This window comes from Lathyrus oleraceus, chromosome 7 (genome assembly GCF_024323335.1).
Source record: "Lathyrus oleraceus cultivar Zhongwan6 chromosome 7, CAAS_Psat_ZW6_1.0, whole genome shotgun sequence".
Classification (NCBI taxonomy): Eukaryota; Viridiplantae; Streptophyta; class Magnoliopsida; order Fabales; family Fabaceae; genus Lathyrus; species Lathyrus oleraceus.
This window is the reverse complement of record NC_066585.1, coordinates 169,541,827-169,555,311: the sequence shown is the minus strand read 5'-3', so window position 1 is coordinate 169,555,311 and position 13,485 is coordinate 169,541,827. Positions and strand designations below refer to the sequence as shown.

General features: G+C 36.0%; 1 protein-coding gene across 1 annotated transcript in view; it reads left to right on the top strand.

The window, feature by feature from the left end:
• The first annotated feature begins 2,718 nt into the window (after nucleotides 1-2,718).
• LOC127108331 (copper-transporting ATPase PAA1, chloroplastic) overlaps nucleotides 2,719-13,485 on the top strand; it is a 29,510-nt gene continuing 18,743 nt past the window's right edge. Inside the window, exons 1-3 of the mRNA XM_051045794.1 lie at nucleotides 2,719-3,364; nucleotides 3,451-3,504; nucleotides 3,698-3,851. Coding sequence (XP_050901751.1) covers nucleotides 2,945-3,364; nucleotides 3,451-3,504; nucleotides 3,698-3,851 — 628 coding nt within the window. The 5' untranslated portion in view covers nucleotides 2,719-2,944. The remainder of the gene's footprint in view (nucleotides 3,365-3,450; nucleotides 3,505-3,697; nucleotides 3,852-13,485) is intronic.

The window sequence follows — 13,485 nt, the reverse complement described above, 5'->3', positions numbered from 1 at the left end:
TGTGGATAATTATTGCAGAAATAGATTAAAGGAAGGAAAAAGCAAAGCAAAAAGCATGTCCTGTTTCGCTACGCAAATTCTGGTTTGCTTAGCGAAACCAAGTCAGAAGTAAAGCTTCCAGGTTCGCTAGCAGCGAAGAGACAGCGAAGATCCAATTCTCTAAGTGAGCTCTGGTTCACTTAGCAAAACCAAGTTAGAAGCAAAACATTCCAGTTCACTAGCAGCGAGGTGCAACAGAGTGGTAGCAAAGGCCCGACTTGCTAAGCGAGCCCTGGTTCACTTAGTGAAACCAAGTCAGAAGCAAAACATCCTAATTCGCTAGCAGCGAAGAGCAGCGAAGGAAGTTCGCTTAGCAAACTATACTTCGTTTAGCGAAGATTGGCGGGTCCCGGAAGGCAGTTTGATAGCTCAAAATTTAGTTGAGAAGAAAGGAAGTTCGCTTAGCGAACTATACTTTGCTTAATGAAGTTTGGCGGCTCCTAGAAGGCAGTTTGACAGCTCAAAACTTAGTTGAGAAGAAATGATAGTTCTCTTGGCGAAACTTAATCTCGCTAAGCAAACTCAAGCGACCAGAACCATTATAAAAAGGGACCAAGAGCAATGCAGAAGGGATATATGGTTTTGATTGATAATAGTTTGTAATAGATACATATATTCTGTCAAAAAGAGTTGTAATAGACACTTAGGGGGGAATCGAAGAATTGAGTTGGATACACATCAAGGATCGAGGAATCGTCATTGATGCTCATTCATCTCCAATTCTTCCTTTTTATACAAGCTACCATGAAAATGGCTAGCTAATCTCCCTCTCTTGTTGGGATTGGAAGAATCTACCGTAATCGTATGTATATTTATCAACTGTATTATTAATCTAAACATGTTTTCATGATTATTGATTCTATCTTGTTATTATCGTCAAACTTTATGAATTCGATTTATTAATGAAAATTGCTTTCGAACTCATGAATCAAAGATAACTAATCGGTTAAATTCTAATCTTAGACATATAATTAGTTTTAATATCCACCTCAATATACTTGATCTTCACACAATCAGATTGTTTAATCGGTTGAGACATAATCGATTCGACAAACTGATTGGAATTTTGAAACTTTCGTGTAGACATACATGTTGTTTTGAAAAGTATGTGGAAGTATGAATGAATACATGGTTATGCCAAAAGTAATCGGTACATTGCATACGTAAACGGTAGAAGAAATCCAATCCCTGCAGGATAATCTGTCATATTACAATTCCGCTTATTTTATTCTGTTTATTTTACGTTTCGCTATTACTTTTGATTGAAACTTTAAACTGTCCGAAAACTTGAACTTGAACTATATCAGTAATCTAAAACGTTGGTAATATCTCTCCAGTCTCTGTGGATACAATAACAAAATACTTCTTTTGATTTACTCAACATCAATAACACAAACATCATTGTCAGTTTTAACTGACTTCCACGCACGATGTGCTTCGTTATTCTCATTAGTAATGTTGAACACTGAAATAAGTCTATCAATTCTTCTAATTTTCTCACTATATTTAATCTTTTCGTCTAACCAACAGATCAAACTCCTCTCAAGATGCTCAAAAATCTAAGTGTTTCAAAGTCAGATCTTCAACGGAGACTTGAGAATCGAATAACAAATATACCCATCTCTTTTAATAATCATGTTAGAAAATTTGAAGAAAGATTTAAGAATGAAATGAGAAGATGTGAGAAAAATTGTGGATAATGAATGATTTATTTATAAAAGTTGGGAATACACATAAGCACCACACATATTGTCGTCTTCTCTTTGTCCTACAACATATGTGTTAGGCCTATTTGCGCTTTAGTGGTACATACGCTAGTGTGTGTGGCATATGAGTTTATTTTTTAGTGCATGCACCAATGTGTTTGGTGGCGCCTCCTTTTTAATGCGAATATTTTCTTTGAACTTGGATAATTTGGTATATTATGGAGAAATATGATTATTGTGGTAAAAAAATTGAAAAACACGTTATTTAAAAAAAATTCTCTATATGACATTTGTTTTAGTTCAAGCTATTTTATTGATTTTGTTTTAATTTAAAATAAATATTTAAATAACCAACGTGAAATTTAATAAATATAAAAATCAACGTGAAAGATAAATTATATTCCTGGGACATAATTTAATAACTAAAGGTAGAAATATTTTTTTAAAAATTATGTATTAATTTTATTAAAAATTTATATATTTTTGTTAATTATCGCACTAAAAAAATTATCTGTTCTAACATTTTGTCACTTTATCTTACCAATAAAAATTTTATTTTTATTTTTCTATTATACCTTCAAATTAATACTCTTAATTTATTATTTTCTTATTCTATATTAATGTCGATTAAAATATATCAATTTATTATATTTTTTTAATCGGTGTAAAATTATTAAATATAATATTTATTTTAGGAAGAGAGAAAATAATTAATTCTTCTATTTTTTTAATATAAATTATTTATTTGTGTTTTTTTTAATATGTTTTTTAAGTCTTAGCATTATTTCCATGATTTACACTTAAATTAAGTGAGTATAATAATTTGCACTTAACAATTGATAAATATGACACTTATTTTGTTATATTATTCTCTCTTTTATTTGTTGTATATATTTTTAATATGACACTTATTTTAAAAGAAAGAAGATAATTATTTTTATTTTTTATTTTTTTTCAATATTATTGTGTGTTTCTTTTAGCATTACCCTTTGAAGATTAAGTGCGTTAAGTAATTTGCAATGGATTCTTTATTTTAAGTGCGTATAATAATTTGCAGCGAAGTCAAGATCGAAGAGAAGGAAGAATTTTGAAAACGCAATGTTGCGAACTAATAAGCTGATAAAGTGCTATGCACGCGACTAGTAGATAATACTAATAGGATAGAATATATAGCTAGTAACCGCCTCAAATTCAATCCAATGGATTCTGCGGTCTCCGTCACCACGACGGCGCAGATGGTACTTTTCAGAGCACTCCACCGTCATTTATCCAGAGCACCACATCGCTCGCTCCTCCGCCGAAAACTTAAATGCGCCGTTACTTCCTACAACAATCGCTTCCGTATTCCGTGTTCCTCCACTTCTGTTCCGTTATCGCCCTCGCTCTATACCTTCCACGCGCTGCTCTCACGAACGCCGTGCCGCACCCGCTGCCTTTCGAGCTCAGCTGCTTCATTTGCTTCTTCCGGTGGCAGTGGAAATGGAGGCGCTGGAGCCGGAAATGGAGGAGGAGGTGGCGGTTCTGGTGGCGAGTTTGGAGATGCTAGCATCAAATTGATTGGAGATACGGCTCAAGAGCTTTCAACTCTTTCACCCGATGCTATTATTCTTGATGTTTCGGTTTGGATTCATCACTCTTAGTTTTTTTTACCTTTATTTTTCTTATAGTTTTTCTTAATAATTCAGTTTGTTTGAGTGCTTGATAGGGAATGGTATGCGGAGGATGTGCAGCGTCTGTGAAAAGGATTCTGGAAAGTCAAGTGAGTTTTTGATATTTGCACTCTATTTGATTTTGATGACTTGATGCTTCCATTCTCTAATTTCTGCGCTGATTGATGTATTATATGGTTAGGTTGTTGAAATAAGCCAATTGGGATAAGGATGCATTATTTTTAAGTTTCACCTTTCTGTAATCTAAATCCTGTTTTTTTTACTTTTTATGTTAACCGGCAGCCACAAGTCTCATCTGTTAGTGTAAATTTAACAACAGAAACAGCAATAGTCTGGCCTGTATCTGAAGCAAAAACTGCACCAAATTGGCAAAAGCAATTAGGGAAGACACTTGCAGAACATTTAACTAGCTCTGGTTTCAATTCTTGCCTTCGAGGTATCTTTTTTAGGTCATCTATGTAGTGTATTTTTACTTTCATCTTTAGGTGTTTGTTGTTTGAGAGAAGGATTTGCCTTGCTACTTACTGATGATCTAGTTCCTTGCTATATGCATAATCATCTTACAAATTGCATGCTTGGTTGCTTATTCGTCTTTTCCATCCTTTAACTACTCAAAATTACACGCATATGCACCTCATTCTTGTCGATTTCTAGATTCTCATCATCTCCAAAGTTTATTATTTGAATATACGCTGATATTAATTGAAAGGTTCAAGTGTACTTTGAGGACTGAAGTTGAAGCTAGAATTTTGGTTAGGAATTCTTTAAGCTTGTAACATATATGTGCCTATGTTGCAAAAGCACAACTCTTTGAAGAAGAGTTTGAGCCATATGAGCTCTTGAGTAGCAAGTGCATTAGTTTGGTATTCAGCTTCACATTAGATCTGACACTTTTCTCTCTCTCTCTATATAAAAGCCTCCTAACCAATCTCACTAATTAGGGAAAAGATATACTAAGAATAAAAACAATAAATACTAATGATAAAACAATATCATATCTCAATACTGACAACAACATTCTGTTTGCATCTTACTTTTTTTTATGAAATTAGATTTCCATCAATAATAATACAATATCCAGATGTGGACGGTCTTTCAAAGGGACATCCAATTCAATTAGCATCTATGTAAGCGATATCAAATTTAATTGGCAGAACTAATGTAGCATGGAGTTTACGTTGACGGAGGAACAAGAAAGTAAAGTGCAATTTCTCTACAAAAGTAATTATTGGAGGAGTTTCGGCTGACACACCATTTGGCTTGTACACAGGTTAATGGTTGTGGCTTGAACATAGGTGAAGGTACAAATGTGAGATATTGTAAAATTATTACAAGTGAATCAACTCATAAAATCTGAAGATGATGATAGAGATAGTGAACAAGTAAGAGATGTAAGAGGAAAAAGGGTCGTAGATATTGGATTAGGAGAGACTAAGATACATTTAAGTTAAACCGTGTGTTTTGAAAAGTACTACGGAGACTATATATAGAGAGATCACAACTAATTACATGATATAGTCGATGTAGGACTATTCTATATACAAATATTCTCAACACTATATATTTACAAATATCAACACTCCCCCTCAAGCTTGAGCATATAAGTCAAATGCACCAAGCTTGTTACATATATAATTAGTTCTGGGACTTCGCAGAGATTTTATAAACACATCTGCCAATTGATCATTAGAGTTGACAAAGCTTGTGACGATGTCACCTAACTCGATCTTCTCTCTAACAAAGTGACAGTCTATCTCAATATGTTTGATCCTCTCATGGAAGACTGGATTTGAAGCAATGTGCAATGCAACTTGATTATCACAAATAAGTGTCATTGGTCTTGCTTCTTCAATTTTAAGTTCCTTGAACAATTGTTTTAACCAAATAAGTTCACATGTTGCCATTGCCATGGTCCTATACTCTGCCTCGACGCTTGATCTTGCAACTACGTTTTGTTTCTTACTTTTCCAGGATATAAGGTTTCCTCCAACAAGTACACAATACCCAGAGGTGGATCGTCTATCAATGGGTGACCCTGTCCAATCAGCATCAGAGTATCCAATTATCCGAGTATGTCCTTTATCTTCATACACTAAACCTTTTCCTGGAGCACATTTGATGTATCTAAGAATCAGGATAACAACATTCATGTGTTCCTGACAAAGGGAATTTAAGAACTGACTTACCACACTAACTGCAAAAGAAATGTCTGGACGAGTGACTGTGAGATAATTCAACTTTCCAACCAATCTCCTATACCTTCCTGAGTCAGATAGAGGCTCCCCCTGATTGGGTAGTAGTTTGACACTTGGATCCATAGGAGTATCAGTTGGTTTAACATTCAACAAACATGTTTCTTCCAAAATATCCATAGTATATTTCCGTTGAGAAATCACCAAACCATCTTTAGATTGAGCTACCTCAATACCCAAGAAATAACGGAGTTTACCAAGATCTTTTGTCTGAAATTGATTCGAGAGATGTTGTTTTAACTGGAGTATACCCTGCTGATCACTACCAGTTATGACAATATGATCTACGTACACAATAAGATAAATACACCCTTGGGATGAGTGACGATAAAAAACAGAATGGTCAGCTTCACTACGGACCATACCAAACTGTTGTACTACAATGCTGAATCTGCCGAACCAAGCTCTCGGAGATTGCTTAAGACCATAAAGAGACTTGTGTAACCTACATACCATATTCAATGACTCCCCACTGAGCAACAAATCCAGGTGGTTGCTCCATATATACTTCCTGTTCAAGATCACCATGTAAAAAAGCATTTTTGATGTCAAGTTGATGAAGAGGCCAATGTCTAATGACTGCAATGGCTAGAAGAAGTCTAACAGATGCCATCTTGGCTACAGGCGAGAGGGTATCACTATAATTATAATCCAATCCAAAAATCCGAGTGTATCCTTTGGCTATCAAGCGAGCTTTAAATCGATTAATCTTACCATCTGGACCAACCTTCACTGTATAAAGCCAACGACAACCTACTAAAGATTTTGCAGAGGATAGAGGAACCAGTTCCTAGGTACCACTGCTTTGAAGAGCACACATTGTATCAATCATTGTTTGCCTCCACTCAGGGTGAGATAATGCTTCACCTGGAGTTTTAGGAATATAAACAGAAGACAAAGAAGACAAACAAGTATACTGCAAAAGGGAAAGATGATAACATAAATCAATAGAATGTGGAGAAGGATTTCGTGTTTGACGTATACCTTTTCGAATGACAATCGGAAGATCGGACTCAGGTTGCAGGATTGGATCCGGTGATGGCAGAGGCGTCAGAGGAGAATCTGCAATGACCTCAGGGACAAGTATGACCTCAGAGACAGGGACGATAGATGTTGGATGACGACATTGATATGTTTGAAGTGGTCGAGAAGTGGGGGGGTCAGGAGCCATAGACTGGTGAGGGATAATGGTAGGCGGAACATTAATAACTGCCGAAAAAGGTGTGAGAGTACTTTCTTGAAGAGGTTCCGGAGATACTTGGTTGGACTCGAAATATGGAACAGACTCGAAGAAGGTAACATTGGCCGATACGAGGTATCGTTGTAGAGTATGAGAATAGCAACGATAACTCTTTTGGGAACGATGATAATCAAGAAAGATACACTTTACTGATCGAGCTGCTAGTTTATCAATACTAGGGGAGAGATTGTGTACATAATACGTAGACCCGAATACTCGAGGAGGAATTGGGTGGAGAGGAGAGTTTGGAAACAGGATTGAATAAGGAATTTTATTATTAAGGACATGCGAGGCCATGCGATTTATGAGGTAACATGCCGTGAGCACCGTAACCCCCTAAAACGGAGAGGAACATTACCATGGAGAAGTAGGGTCCGAGTGGTTTCTACAAGATGCCGATTTTTGCGTTCGGCTACCCCGTTTTGTTGGGGTGTATGAGGGCAAGATGTTTGGTGCAGAATACCATTGGATGACATAAAAGTTTGAAATTGTTGGGATAAATATTCACGTGCATTGTCACTTCTTAAGGTACGAATAGACAAACCAAATTGGGTTCTTATTTCTCGATAAAATTGTTCAAAAATAGAAAACAATACAAACCTGTTCTTCATTAAAAATAGCCATGTGCAACTTGAAAAATCATCAATAAAAGTTACAAAATATCTAGACTCAAAAGTAGACACGGTACGCGAGGGATCCCAAACATCGGAGTGAACTAAAGTAAAAGGGGACGCAACCCGTTTATTGACTCGATCGGGAAAGTGACTACGAGTATGTTTCCTTAACTGACAAGACTCACAATGTAAAGTGGATAATTTAGATAGACTAGGCACCAACTTTTGTAGCTTGGGAAGACCTGGATGACCTAATTGCGCATGTATAATGAGTGGAGAATCTGTGGTGGAGCATGTGGTAGATGACATAGAGAAGTAGTACAAGTCTTGAGACTCACATCCGACGCTAATCGTTTGTCCCGAACTCCGATCCTGCATAGTAACATTACTATTAGTAAAGGTGATAGAACAATTAAGGGAACGAGTTAAACGACTGACTGACTGTAAATTAAATGGGCAATTAGGTACATATAGGACAGAAGTCACAAAGAGAGATGATAGAATTTGAACAGTATCAATCCCTTGGGATCGGGTTTGAGTATCATTTGCGGAAGTTATATTCGGTAAGAAATCAGAGGTAGAGAGGGAAGAAAAAAAACCTTTATTACCGGTAACATGATCAGACGCACCAGAATCGAGGACCCAAGGACCAATAGGAGATGATTGAGAGAAGCAAACATATGAATTACCAGTGTGTGCAACCAAAGTCGTGGAATCAGAGGTCTGATTAGTCTGACACCACTTGAGAAAATCCTCGTAGCTTGGTGTAGGGCTCTGAAGAGAAGGTAAAGTTTGCATAGTGTTTGGATTATCAATTTGAGTTGCATTTACCTGGTGTGGAGGTCTGCCATGTAACTTCCAACAACGGTCGATAGTATGTCCAAGCTGGTTACAATGGTCACACTTGGGACGAGGTTTGGAGTTGGATGACCCTCCTCGAAGGCGATTCTGATTGTTGCCAAGAGATGCAAGGGCAGCAGTGTCACCTGGTGTCGGAGCAACAATAGATGGAGGGGAAATGGGACCAAATGCATGAGGTGTAGTCAAGCGCAATAGTTGTTCACTAACTGCACCATAGTTAGGAACAATAGTACCTGATAAAATCTGGTTACGAACGGACTCGAGTTCTGGTTGTAGTCCCTTAAGTGCCATGACCATGAAAAATTTACTCTGTTGTTCGGAATGAGTTGGTGCATCTTTTGCATAAGGCATGAGGGTTGCGTAACTCGCTTTCAAGGCATCAAGCTTACTCAGATAGGCTTGCATATCCATATTTTGCAACTTCAGTGTGTCGAGTTCGAGGGTGACACTGTATAGACAATGAACGTCGTTGGAGAAGACTTTCTTAGCCTTTTCCCAAACCTCATTGCAAGTGGAGAAGGCTTGATACTGCGCTTGGAGGTTAGGTGCGATGGAAAATCATAACACAGTACACAAAGATGCATTAGTTTTCTTCCTTTTAGCGAGTTTTGTGGCGACAACATCAAGCCAATTTTGTGGTTAGGTGATCTTCATATCCCTGACCATGAAACCACATATCGACAGCACGAGCCCATATGTTGTAGTTGGCTAATCCGGTTAGTTTTTCACATGGGATAAGCGAAACTTTAGTAAACGAGACAGAATCAACATCTTCCATGGTTTAAAGAAACAAAATCGGGTCTGTTTGATGAAGGGAGAGGCAAGGTGGTTTTACCTGAGAATTTTGAGAATTAAGAGGCAAACCGGAGTGATGACATGGTTTGCAAAAAAAAAAATTCTTACTGGAAGACAGTGGGTCAACCGGGTAAAACACGACGAAGAACTGTCTCTTAGTAGGCTCTAGATACCATATTGAATTAGGAGAGACTAAGAGACATTTAGGTTAAACCGTGTGTTTTGAAAAGCACTACGGAGACTTTATCATATAAAGAGAGATTACAACTAATTACATAATATAGTTGATGTGAGACTATTCTATATACAAATATTTTCAACACTATATATTTACAAGTATCAAGAGTAGAGGATGATGCAAATGCTATGCAAGTCTTTTCAAGAAGAAGGGTGTGAGCACTCGAGTCACAATTAGCAACATCAATTTTTTTTAAGAGAAGAAGCATGTCTAAAAGTTGTTTTCTTCTTCTATACAATGCCATTGCTTTTTAATGTGGCAAAAAGGGACGAATCAGCAACATCAATTTTTTTTAAGAGAAGAAGCATATCTAGAAGTTGCTTTCTTCTTCTTCTACACAATGCCATTGCTTTTTAATGTGGCAAAAAGGGACAAATTTTAGAGAATGTTGGAGATGGTTTTTAGACATGGTCTTGGATTTAAGCCACCTTCCTATAATAAAATCAAAAGCAAGTACTTGAAACAAAAAATGGAGGAGACAACAAAGACCGTTGAAAATTACACTTATTTAGAAAGAAAAAAAAATAGGATGCACAATTATGAGTGGTGGATGGATTGATAAAAGAAGAAGAACAATTTTGAACTTTTTAGTAATTAGAACTAAATGTATTGTTTTTTTAGAGTCAATCGAAGCCTCTTACCTATCAAACGAATGAGAAATATTTGAGATTATTGTAGAAGTAGCGGAAGCAGACGTGGTTCAAACTGTGACTGACAACGCTGGAAATTTCAAAGTTGCTGGAGCGATCTTAATGGGTAAAAAATGAAGTTATATTGGACACGGTGTGCAACACATTGTATTGACTTCATGTTAGAAGATTTTGAAAAAAAAACTATCGTTCATCATGAAACAATTACAAATGGTAAGAAGGTAGCTCAATATATTTATTCGAAGTCTTTTCTAATTTCTTTGTTGCAACACTTCACCCAAAGGAAAGGATTTAGTGAGGTCAGTCGTAACTCGAAACATCATATTTAACATTGGGTTGTCTTATAGAGAACAAAGGAGCATTGATAAGAATGCTTACCTTTAATAACTTAGTTTGCAAAATCATATTTAACATTGGGTTGATTCATGGAGAACAAAGGAGTATTGATAAGAATGTTCACCAAAGGAAGCGGATTGAAGTTGTTACGAATAAAGAATTTTGGAAACATATTGTCATTTGGTTGAAAAGTGCTTATCCATTAATCAAAGTCCTTCGATTAGTGGATTCAGATGAAAAAAGCCAACTATGTGACTTATCTTTTGCAATTCGCGTGCTAAGTTTAACTTGTAGTTCATCGGAATGTGAGAGAAATTAGAGTGCTTTCAAAATGGTAATGTTTATTTTAAAATTTCAGTTTCGAAAGTATCCTACAACTTTATATATATTAATTAAGGTTAAATCTATTTGGTTACACAGAGGGAAAATCATCTTAAGCAAAGGCAATGAATGATGTAGTGTTTGTTATGACCGATTCGAAATTTGCCAAGAAGAAGAAAACCAGAAACACAATAGAGTCTAACCTCTATGACATTGAGTTCGTTGATGAATGGATCGCGAACAATGATGAAGATTTCGATATGAAATTTTAAATTTTACTATAGAAGCGGATGATTTGAAAGTTGCCAATGTTGTAGGAAGGCATGGAGTTGAAGCTGCCACTGTTGAAAATGAATTGGTGGTTTATAATCTTGATAATGTGTTTGATGAAGAAGAAGATGAAGATTATATGGAGGATGTTGGCTTTGATGATCAGAATGCATTGAAGGACTGTTAAATGATATATTTTAGATAATGTTTGAGTCGGGATGATTTTTTTTAATCATGTTTGAGACAATTATGTTTGTAGTAGCTGTTGAGAAAATTATGTTTGAGGAATTATGTTCTTTGGCTTCGTTAATTGTCGGCTTCATCCATTGCCTCGTAGATAAGTCCCACAACAGCCTTTTCATCTGAATCCATTAAGCATATGACTTTGATTAATGGATTAACACTTCTCAAAGAAATGACAATATTTTTCTAAAAAAATTTATCCATAATAACTTCTTCGATCTGTTTCCCTCCCTTCTGTTGCAAAACACTCATTGGAGGTGAACATTCTAATCGGGTTACAATTGACTTCATTAAATCATCCTTTGATGAAGTGTTGCAAAAGAGAAATTAAAGACTTAGAATAAATATATTGAGTTAGCTTCTAACAATTTGCAATTGTTTTATGATGAACAATAATCTTTTTTTTCAAAATCTTCTAAAATGAGGTCAATACAATGTGTTGCACACGGTGTCTAATATAGCTTATTTCTTTTATGCATTAACATAACTCTAATATCTCTGTAATTTTCCACGTTGTCGGTCACGATCTGTACCAGGTTTTGTTCCCTTACTTCTACAATCATCTCAAATATTTTATCGACTGCTTTTGATATGTGAGGCATCGATCGACTTCAAAAAAACAATACCTTTAGTTATATTTACCAAAAAAAGTCAAGACTGTTTTTCTTCTTTTATCGATCCATCCATCACTCATAATTGTGCATCATGTTGTTTTTTCTTTCCAAATGAGTTTGTTTTCTTCAATGGTCTTTTGTTGTCTCTTTCATTTTTTGTTTCAACTACTTGGTTCAAATTTCATTATAAGAAGGTGGCTTAAATCCAATGCCATGTCTAAAAACCATCTCTAATTTTCTCTAAAATTTGTCATTTTTGCCACATTAAAAGCAATGCCATTGTTGTAGAAGGAAGCAATTTCTAGATATACTTCTCTCAATGTTTTTTGAAGATGCTGTTAATTTGTGGTTTGAGTGCTCACTCCCTTCTTCTTGTAAATATTTGCGCAGTATTTGCATCATCCTCTATTGGCCTTTTTCCTCTTACATTCACCACCTGTATCATCGTCTTCAGATTTTGAGGTTATTAACTTGTTATGATTTTACAATCTCCGACATCTGGACCTTCACTTCATCCGATACAGACTTACATCTACCAACATTTACCTGTGTACGTGTACAAGCCAAATGGTGTTTCAGCTTGTAAACTTCTCTGATAACTGCATTGGCCCAATAATTGCACTTCATTATTTTTGTTCCTCCTCCATCAACAAAAATTCCATTCTTCCATGCTACATCAATTCTGCCAGTTAAATTTGTTTGAACTTTAAGGTGGAGGCCGAATTGATGAAGACATTGTGAAAAAAATTGAAAAGTTCAGTGTTGTGAGGAAGAAAGAGGTATTGTAGTGTAAAGATAGAAAAAAATCGAAAGATTTGATTTGAATTTGTAGAAAAGATAGATGAAGGAAAGAAATTGGTTCATGGTAAGATTAAATGATTAAGAATTCTCAGAGTCCCAATGCGGCTGCACAACTTTCACATTTCCGATTCTCAAAATCTCATTTAAAACGTTGTGCACCTAACATAATTGAGAATAAGAACTACCCGGTCAAAGAGTCTTCCTTCTGCGCTTGGACGGACGAGCACACTATAAAGAAAACCCACTATCTTGTTCTTACTAACCCATAAGTCCCAAAGCCGTAACTGCTACATGCATAACTTTCAGCTTCAAGGAAATCATGTTAAATTATGAAAGATTGGGCCTAAGCCGGGTATTTAATGGTCGGGTCTAAAACGGGTCCGAAGCGTTTTGAACACGTTTACCCTTTATTCAACTGCCTAAGTTTTGAACATGTTTCACCTACCCATGAGGCCTCACCTACCCATGAGGCCTTCCTTACAAATTTGAACACTATAAAACTACCTACTCTCTATCTGAGGCATTGTCTGACAGGAAATGAAAACAAGCCATGGATTTGGAGATGGAGGCACTTGAAAAGAACAATACTTGGGAATTGGTTTCTTTACCAAATGGAAAGAAACATGTAGGATGCAAGTGGGTATACTCTATTAAATACAAGGCAGATGGATCGATTCAAGGAAAGATTGGTAGCCAAAGGATTCACTCAAATCTATGGAGTAGATTATTCAGAGACATTTGATCCAGTTGCAAAAATAAATACAGTTAGAGTGATATTATCTTTTGCAGCTAATTGTAATTGGAATTTAAATCAATTTGATGTGAAGAATGCATT